Raw genomic sequence first — 10,349 nt, 5'->3', positions numbered from 1 at the left:
ATTAAACAGGATGTCGTATTGAAACAATCAAGTTCATTATCGGAAATATCACAATAGTGTAAACTCGGTTATATGACAACTTCATTTTCAGTAAATTCAATCGATACCATATTTCAAACTTTATTTTAAGAAATTAAGGAAATAAAATCTGAAATAAAAACCAAAGAAATTAACGCCGAACAATTAAATCCAACAACAAAAACATATGAAAACGCTATGATCAAAAATATCTCACACAAGATCAAATGCCGCCAATTGCATACTATCGCACTCAGCAAACACATCAACCGCGTCGTTATAAAAATTAAAGAAATCCAATGCCGACTGAATATCAAAAGCCGCGCATTATAGATCGCTCAGTAAATAATCCGCGATAGCAAAATTCTCGAAGACCGCAAGATTTATGTTCTAAATACGGATACGCACCAGTTTAACGTCTCCCCTTTTGGCCTAAGTTCCAAAAAACTTATTATTGTTTCTCGATGATTGTCTTTTAATGAGTGACAATATTGAAATCCATATAAAACAACTAAGACAAGTTCTCAGCAAATTAAGGATTAGTGATAAACCTCAAAAAGTCATTTTGCACAAAAGAAAATATTTTTTTAGGCACGGTTTTCGAAGAAATCACAATTCAAATGGACCCTGATAAATTAAAAATTATCAAAGATTTTTAAATACCCAACATATAATGATCGATTTACTTCCGCTGACATGATTTAAAACAATGGAAGCATACAAAGCTACACAAACGTAAACATACTGAGAAAAAGTAAGCTGGGATACGTATACTCTTCGACATCTTTCAATTTGCGTGTCTTCTCGTTTCCAGAATGACAGAAAAACACGGCAACTCATAACACATCATTATACCAAGTAACCAATAACAAATAGGTACCAGGTAGAAAGTATTAGTGCCCCGCCAGGGTTTTCCTATTTGAGATACAACACCCTACGCAAACAAACACAAACACATTTCGATATACTTCAGTCTTGATTGGTAAGCTACTTCCCTGGGTTTCAAAATGGTAGAAAAACAGGATAACTCGTAAAACGTAATATCAATTACGAAAACGCAAATAAGTAATAATTAATAAGAAATGAGAATAACCTAAAACGTTCCGTTAGGGCTTCCCTAGGTTTGCTTAATTTTCATAAGTTTTTTTTATCGAAATTCTCACTTCTCTCTTGCATTGTAATTAGCATAGTTGTACGCCTAACACTATTTTGAAGTTGCATGTATTGTCAAGATCCACAACCGTGCTCTAAATTAGTTTTCGTAGACAATCATTCTTAGTTCTTAGAATAGTTCTTGATTGTATTTCAAATGGTTTGTCTCCATTATCCAATCCTGTAACTTCATTTAGTGACAGTGTGTGTGTACCCGAGTTTAACGTGACAAATAATATCAAAATATTACGATATAACACACCCCTTTAAGTTCTCAAGGTCAGAATCGCTCAAAAAGATTATAAATCGTTTTAATCAGCTTTTAAAGTAAATAGAAGGATCGAGATAAGATAAGTGCAATATTGCAATATTGAAGATATTTCGTAGCTTCGCACACATGTTAAACATGGGTATTTCCACGTCGGTTGGGGTTTTTGTTGTTATTTTCTGGATAAAACACGCAGGTTAGTTGTTTCCCAATTACGTGTGCAAGAAATGAATGTCCATTCTATGAAACGAAGTATAACACGCGTATCTGTTCGAAACATTAATCCAGCAAAGTAATCAAATTCGTGTAAATTGTGGGCTTAGTATGCTATGTCTGTAAGGTAACGGTATATAATGTATATGTTCACGTGTTTCACATCCACCTGACCGTTGACATACAACTGTTTGGTATTTAACTTTCCACGTGAAGGCAACGACTGAATACAACTGGAGCAGTAAAATGGTAGATCATTTATTGTAATCAGATATCCACAGAATATAAACAGCACTTTATTGTATTTTACTCAATAATACATTTCTTTAATTTTGTCGGTTTATCCGACGCTAACAAAGGCAGTATAAGCAAGTAATCTCATTAGTGTGTTAGGTCATGCAACTTAATTTATTTATAAATCGTATCATATATTCATTTATTTATTTGTGAGGAAATGTGTAATATTATCTTACTTTACATTGTTACCAAAACATTCTTATGATTTTAATAGTCGATTTAAATCGGTTTAATATTGATCGAACTTTTTTTTTCCATTTTTTCGGAATCAACTGATATTTATTAGTACGAAGACTTATTATCGGATGCCTCCGATGTTTTTGTTTCGCATTTTTATCTAGTTTTAAATGTTTTGGTGCTGCATATATTAATATAATCCTGTTGGCTAGTTCACATTTTGTTTAAAGAAAAATGTCTCCAATTTACAAGCATTATTTAAGGTATAAGAAATGTAATACTACATTTTTGTTGACTGTTTTCTTTTTTGTATATTGCCAACGTTTATGGTATTATGCATCCAAAATCAAATTTCAAGAAAATATTGCCGAAACACATACAGATTTTTAGGCTTTTAAAATTAAAAATCCATCCACCTTTTGTCCTGATTTTCATTACACTATAATTTCAAATGTCATTATTTTGAAAATAAACATTGATCAAGCAAGACTAATTAGGTATTTATTTATTCATAACTGCATTAAATATAAAATGATTTTAGTAAATTAGATATGTATTGCAAGTAAAATAAAGATAATAAAAGCACACGAGTGTTGCTATCTCCTCTCAAAAATCCCTTAAATAACAATCTCTAGTTATGGGTTATTATAAAAATAAACAACGGCAGAATGAAAAAAGCACTTTTAGTCAGAAATGTTCTATGATGTTTCCTTCATCGAAATATATTAACTATTAACGTTTTAAAGCACACACTTTATGTTCCAGCTTTTCTTGCAAAGGCACTTCCATTTATACAAGTTATATACCATAGACATGCAGCATTTGATAATTTTAGAGTGAGCATAAACTTATGTAATATATCATACTTACATACAATTATCATAAACTGCTTACACGTAGGAAAAACATGAATTGCATATTGCCCAGATCACATTTCTCACCCAAGCATTGATATTTATGATTAAACAGTAATTTTATATAAAAGTTTAGTTGTGCAAACGTATTTTTCAACATGAAATGTGATGGAATTTTCACAATCAACTCAAATCGTTGCAAACAATGTTTACATGGATTATAGACAGATCAGAAAGGGATTACTCGCCTTAGCCCTTTGCATGCTGGGAAATTTGTCGTCTGCTAAAATGTTGTCTGCTGAAGTTCTAAAATTAGCATTTTCTTCGATTTTTTTTCAAAGAATACTATCAGAATAGCAAACAGTCTGGATCCTGATGAGACGCCACGTTCTGTGGCGTCTCATCTGGATCCAAACTGTTTGCAAAGGCCTTTAAAATTCGGTTCCCGCACTGAAAGGGTTAACCTTTTGCTTTAAAATACGTGAATATCTATCATGTAATAGACAGGGAGAAATGTTGTTTTGGACAATAAATGGATTTAAGCACTCCTTTTTATCGTGTATGTCATTAAATCACACAGCACTGTATTATTTGAAATATATAGTCTCAAAATATATATTATCAACAAATGTGGTTAACAAAGTTTTCTTGTCGAGAATCTAAACCGGGACCATTCTATTAAAAAGCGTATGCTTTACCATTTCAACGCAGGGGAATTTATTTTTATGACCTTCATATAAGAACTGCTATCTAATTTAGATGTTGACATAATTATCGTAGTTTGGGCGGACGTGTCCTAAATAATTCGATAATACACAGAGCTTAGCACAGGTTTTGAGGTTGGCATGGACAAAATTGAATCAACGAAAGTGTTGCTAATGTAACTCCAATACTCATATTGGCGATGAATTTCATTATTTACTCGAATGCAATTCCCTCATTAATCGAAGAAAACGTTTCATTGATTAAAAATTGTACACGAGACCAAATATAATAAAATTTAAATCGCTAATGTCCATCGATTCTCACAACCGCAGTACGTACAGGAAACTTTGTTTGTTCGTTAAAGAAATATTGAAACAGTTTTAATTTATAACGTGTTCTACGTGTTTGCTTAAATTATTAATGATAAATGTTAATAAACATTTGTACCACTATGTGCTAACAATCAACGGCGTGCAATCGGCTTTTATATTGCTGTGTAGATTGTCAGTAACTGATTAACGATATTTACATAGCGCGATAACAAACTAAAATAAAAACTGTGTACCGGTAACAATGCGAAACGGACGCTCGTTTTTTATGGATCTCCTCCATTAAGTGTTTTGTCAAGAAAAACATCGAGTGATACATACGGTTGAGTCTAGCCGATAGATACAGAACAAACTATATTTTCAACCGAACTGCAATACCAATATATCTTGACGGGCAAACATTGCAAGACAGATATTTACTACTAGCTACTTTATTGAGTGACTCTTTATTCGGTGCAATAATTTCATACCTTAACCCATTCATGCCTAGCGTCCTGAAAAAAAGGACATTGCAAACAGCGTAAACCCAGATGAGACGCCGCATGATGCGGCGTCTCATCTGGGTCTACGCTGTTTGCTTAAATGAATTTCTTTATGAACTATTCTAAATATAGAAATAAATATACTTGACAACCCTAATTTTGTAAATAAATTGATCCAATTTAGAAGGATGGTAGAGTCCACTGGGCATAAATGGGTTAAATTCATATAAATACTCAAAATCGACTTTTCGTAAATTAGTGCGTAAAATAAAGTAAACCCATAAACATCAGTTTTCATAAATGCAAAATCCATCATTTCAACGATAGATGTGTTTTGTCGAACATTAACGAGCAAACGCGATATTGGTTTCGAGCAACGTCTGAAGCACGGTGTAGTTCACATAAGCTGCCTGGAGCCAATCTCGCGTTCACTCGTAAATGTTCGGATATCGTCGCAGAAAATTGACACGGAATATATGGTCACACAAAAAATATTTAAAAAAAAAAAAGCATTTGCATCTCGTTAAATCTATGTTACCAGACAACATCTAGCGTTGAAATTTTGGCTACCGCTATACAGAACACTGATTTTAATGTTTTAATAACTTAATTTTACGAAATATTCGTCGATTTTGAGTATGTATAAGGCTGAAAGCACATTTTTTGTTATGTTGACATATCCAAATAAACCTTATGTATCCGTTTTATTTTAGAATCTCAATATCCTTTACTAAGAACGAACGCAACACCAGTTGTGGAGGAAACACAGGCAGGTATGTATGATTTAAATAATACATAATGTAAATAAATCGTGACAAACAATTAGAAATCCTGTTCGAAATTCAGTTCAATTATATAATGTATGGATGTTTGTAACCTTACTTGAGTAAACGCTCATGTAAAGTGTGCGTTCACTAAATTTACTAACATAAAAAAATAGTATAAGCAGAAAATGTTCTGTGTACATAACGCAAACAAGATTATGAAATATGATTGACCTTGTCAGCTAAGCCAAAAAGGCAAATTCAAACGTGTTAAATATTTATAGACCACTGAATGTTTAGAATTGGGAAGCTTTACACGCGCAAAATATGCACCGCATTTAAACTGACGCAGTTTAACAAAAACTGTTTAGAAAACACTATTGCCATTTCTTTGGTCAAACAAATATTTAAAATACCCATTTTGTTAAGCATTACATTAAAAAGGCCTTTTCATATCCATTTGGGCCGCGCTCATTGAAATTCTGCAGACGACATTTTAGTAGACGACAAATTTCCCAGAATGCAAAGGGTTTATGATGCACAGATTTAACAGTATTTAACTTTCTATTGAATACTATTTTTTAACAAAACGTATATAGTGTAATGAAAAATATGGTTATATTACTAACAATCATGTTTAAAATAGTTGAATAAAAATTAAGTATCAGTTATGGCGTTCGATGTCAGTGATGTTTTAAATTTTTCATTTATTTCAGATGACTCACCATTCCCAGGTATGTATGATGTAAACAATACATTATGTCAAATAATTGAGCCGTACTCTATCAAAAGAAAGCTTAGTGCATGTGCGTGTGCGTACCAGATTACTAGTCATTGCAAAAAAGCGTCGCTATAATCAACACGTACCAAGAAATTAAGCAATTATATCAACAATATATCTCAGTATATGTAATTCATTTAAAAGTTAAAGGTAAAAGGTCATATGTATGGTCTTATATTGATAATTGTGAGTCCAGCCAAAATTTACAGTAATCCCTTATCAATGGCATAAACGTCGTCCGTCTGCACTCGGCTCAGTATGCAGCCACTGTACATTTGCGCATGTCCTTACATTTGCCCATTTATACACATGGATAGTCTTGTTCCCAGCTTCTATTTTAAACAAATAGAATTGTATACAAAGGGGCAGGTAATCCAGACTAACGCATGGATAGAGAGGAGCAAGCTTTTGATTATTGCCTGCAGATTAAATTCCAGCGGTATTCGAATACGGTAACTCTCGATTCCTATACCGTCAATCTTGAACTAGACTACTGGTAAAGTGATAAAAATGATCGGTTTAAAATGACGACATAATATATCGATGGTCTGCAATTTCCGGAGATTATTTGCTCCTGGTGCCGTTTTTTGGCTTCCGGTGTTTTGCGAAAGCCATCTCAAACAGCCTATATAATTGTAAAACAAATACACATATAATTTAAAGCCTGCCTATAACACACAACTTGTTTTGAAACGCGTTTGTGTAAATTAATAATAAACATTGATATTTAATTCTACTCTGGAAGAATAAACATGTAAAGACGTTTAAAGTACTTCCATATAATTATGTAGTAACGTTATGTCCAAACCTGTGTTCAAAGGGAAGCAACTGCTTGTTCACTGTGCAGTGGCTTATTTCAAGTTGTTCCCCATTATGTATATACGAGTGTGGTACGGTATTTCCCCCGCGGCTCGGTGAAAACGTGTTTACCACAGAATAATAGTGAACATGTCCTAGTATTAAATAATTGTTTACAATGAATCATTTCATTTCTGCTATTTCAACATGTATTCAATATGACCTAAATGTCTCTACTCAAGCTTGAGCGAAACTGTTAAGTGTCCACGACTAATGTAAAACAAATGAACGCGTTTATTTAAGTTGATTCTATAAATTAAAACATATATTTCTTCTTCTAAAGCATGCGTTTACCGATTTAAATTACAAGTATTAAGTTAATTTGTATGTTCACTCAAATGTAAAATGAATAATTATTTGTCAAATGTTTTTTTTGCTCTTTAAACCTTTCAAAACCCAAATACATTTGCAATGACCGCCCATGCGAATGGTCCTCGGTTTTCGTGTGTGCCCGTTTGTTATGCGCATCTTTTTCTTGTATAATGTATTCGTTGTTGTGTTTTTTGTCAATTGGTTTCTTGCCATAAAACAAAGCACCTTATTGTAAAATAAGGGTTTCCTCCCTTGGTGATGCGGCTGAAGTGTTTTTGTGTAGCAAACCAAAATTTCAATTTATAGAAATCATACAACTCAAGATACACAATCAGGCGCGAAATTCTGATTCAATCACGCTTGTCTTTATTCTACTCAAGTAATTAATTTAAGCATAGGTCACCGCCTTGAAACAGGCCTTGCAAAACATATTGTGTTTTATACGGCTTTTATGACCCTAACGTTTAGCCCAGAATTAATCACTAACATAAAAGTGTAAACTTTACTAGACACATAGAATTGTTATAAACATTACAAAGCAATATAAGAAAATTTAAAATCGAGTACATTGCAATTTGATCGCTCAATGTTCTCATCTATTATAGTGTAATACGTCCGAACATAAACCTGTTAATCTCGTATACCATTATGACATGTACACGGCACATTATAAATATACAGGGTGCAAAATCAACGGGGTTTTCAGGGGTATCACATGGGCTGGACAGAATATAATCACACCTTACAGAAGTCTAGTTTTGCAAATATCTGAATTTATTTAAATACATTTGCAAACATTTTCACTGCATAAAAGACATTTTTTCTTGCAGTTTGTGCCGATATCTCAAGGTATGGGAATAAAACCGTGAATACCACTAAAATCGGTGAATTCATTTCACGTTGCGTGAAGCATAACCGTGTGGTTCAAAGCAAATTTTGGACAGGACAGAGGCGTATCAAATATATTGAATATGATGTATTTCACATAGCCATCCGCAGCATAAAAATCTGTCTTGTATGCACTACTTGCAATTCTTGAGAAAAAATGTGTTAGAACTTTATTTGAAATTAAGCACCACTTAACGTCGTGTTTACATCCATTAAAGTTAAAAGGGTGAACCCCACACTGTCACGTGATCCTGTGTCCTGTATATAGAACATTGGTTAAATACAAGTTAACAGTTTTTATTGTTTCAAACTAGGCTGGGCAATTGCAAGTATAGCTATTGTCGGAATGATGGGACTTGTTGCCTGTTCGGTCAAACTTCTACAAGGTACATGTATTTCATGTATTCTTTTAATTTCATGAGTGTTTCTTCGTGCGTTGTAACATGGTATGTGTTATGCCATGTATTGTCCCTTTTGTCCATTTGTAAATCTGAAAACACTTAGCGTTAACCTCCTTCATGGACCTACTATACCAATCTGTTTTCGAAAATGTGGCTGTTCGCAAAACATTTTTCTTTATTTAAGAAATACGTTGCCACACGGATAACCAAAGCAAATCCCACATGAGAAGCCCTGGGCCAAAATCAGACACGTCCGGTGTTCCCAGATCACCAAGACAAACGACACATTCCGACCATGATAGTAGCCAGAATTACTCGCAATTAACCAACCATCAGACATATTCGACACAAGGCCCAGGTCAAGAAAACACTCCATATTTGCAACTTACGCCTCATGGCCTTGAACGTCATGATCACGTTTGGCAGCTGACCTTGGATCAATCCGGCGCTGAAAGTTGGTCTGTCAGGCTTTAACACTTACTAAATTAAAGTGAACCGCTAATTAGAGTGAACCGCTAATTAAAGTGAACCGCTGATTAAAGTGAACCGCTAATTAAAGTGAACCGCCTTAATATCAGGTGACCTATTGATACAGCTGCGTGATGCTCAAACGCATGTTTTCACCGTTATTTGAAATTGTTGCGATCTACTGGAATGATTTTTGAAAATGTATATAGTTGTTATTTTTTATACATACGTGGATTCGTTGTATATTTGTCGAGCATATGTATGCAAACAAACATATAACCAACCTTGCTAGTTTATATATTTTTTGTTATGGGTCGTGCTTAGTGAAAAGGGGGTTTAATGAATGTGCGTAAAGTGTCGTCCCAGATTAACCTGTGCAGTTCGCAATAGCTAATCAGGGATGACACTTTTCGCCTAAACTGCATTTTTACTAAAAAGATACTTTCTTTAAACGAAAATATCATAAAAGCGGAAAATGTCGTCCTGAAAAGACTGTGCGGACTTCACAGGCTTATCTGGGACGACACTTTACGCACGTGCATTAAACCCCCTTTTCACAGAGCACGGTCCAATACATAAATACAATGAAGTGTCGTCCACGATTAGCATTATGGATATTTCCGTTCAAACATAGTCCCGTTTAACAAAAATGTAGTCTGCATAAAAAGTGTCGTTCCTGATTAGCCTGTGTGGAATGCACAGGCTAATATGTGACGACAATTACGCTCAAACAATTGTACTTTTAGCCCTGTTACCACACAACGAGGTACAATAGATAATGTGTCAATGAAATTCAATAAACAAAAAATACCGTTTTTATGTTGTTGTATTCATGGTCAGTAATGAAACTTCACGTTTTTTTGCATTTAATTGTTTTAAATATGCAATCATTTGCAACGGTGTCAAGTGTTTTTTTTAATCTGGCTTTGCCAATTCGAACATTTAATAACAAAATACACAAGGCATCATATCGTTGCTTAGACTGACCCTTCACCTTTTTGTAAGTCTCAACTATAAAATTAGCTGTATTTATCACTCACGAATACGTGATCATGTCGCCAAAGCGATAAATAAAATAATAGACAATTAATACATGCGAAATAATCAATAATGTTTATACCATGCCTATGGTACTTTATGGTCATTTCATGAGACCACAGTTCATGAAATTCAGTGCTATGTAGCCGATTGACGATGTCAGTGACAGCTATAGCTTCAGAAAATCAATGCTATACAGCCGTGTGACGACGTCAGAGATTATGCGTATTGACCGTGTTTCTGCAGGGTCAATGCTCGGATTCCGGTACTGCGGTAACGGATCGTCGTTGATCTGAATCTGGAATAATTCAACACCAAATATTGACAGATTTGCATAAAAAAAA

The 10,349-nt window shown here is 34.0% G+C and overlaps 1 protein-coding gene across 2 annotated transcripts; it reads left to right on the top strand.

The window, feature by feature from the left end:
* The first annotated feature begins 1,470 nt into the window (after positions 1-1,470).
* Positions 1,471-9,251, top strand: LOC127838964 (uncharacterized). 2 transcript variants are annotated; one of them, XM_052367101.1, is made up of 5 exons: positions 1,472-1,634; positions 5,209-5,268; positions 5,976-5,993; positions 8,413-8,484; positions 8,684-9,251. In XM_052367101.1, exons 1-5 carry the CDS (start codon positions 1,568-1,570, stop codon positions 8,971-8,973), a joined length of 507 nt encoding a protein of 168 aa, XP_052223061.1. In that variant the 5' UTR covers positions 1,472-1,567; the 3' UTR covers positions 8,974-9,251. The 2 variants fall into 2 exon arrangements, with proteins under 2 accessions (XP_052223062.1, XP_052223061.1); XM_052367102.1 differs by lacking the exon at positions 8,413-8,484 and having other exon boundaries at positions 1,471-1,634.
* Positions 9,252-10,349: the final 1,098 nt, after the last annotated feature.

This window comes from Dreissena polymorpha, chromosome 7, assembly GCF_020536995.1.
Source record: "Dreissena polymorpha isolate Duluth1 chromosome 7, UMN_Dpol_1.0, whole genome shotgun sequence".
Taxonomy (NCBI): Eukaryota; Metazoa; Mollusca; class Bivalvia; order Myida; family Dreissenidae; genus Dreissena; species Dreissena polymorpha.
The sequence above is the reverse complement of the archived record's forward strand: the minus strand, read 5'-3'. Positions and strand labels throughout refer to the sequence as shown.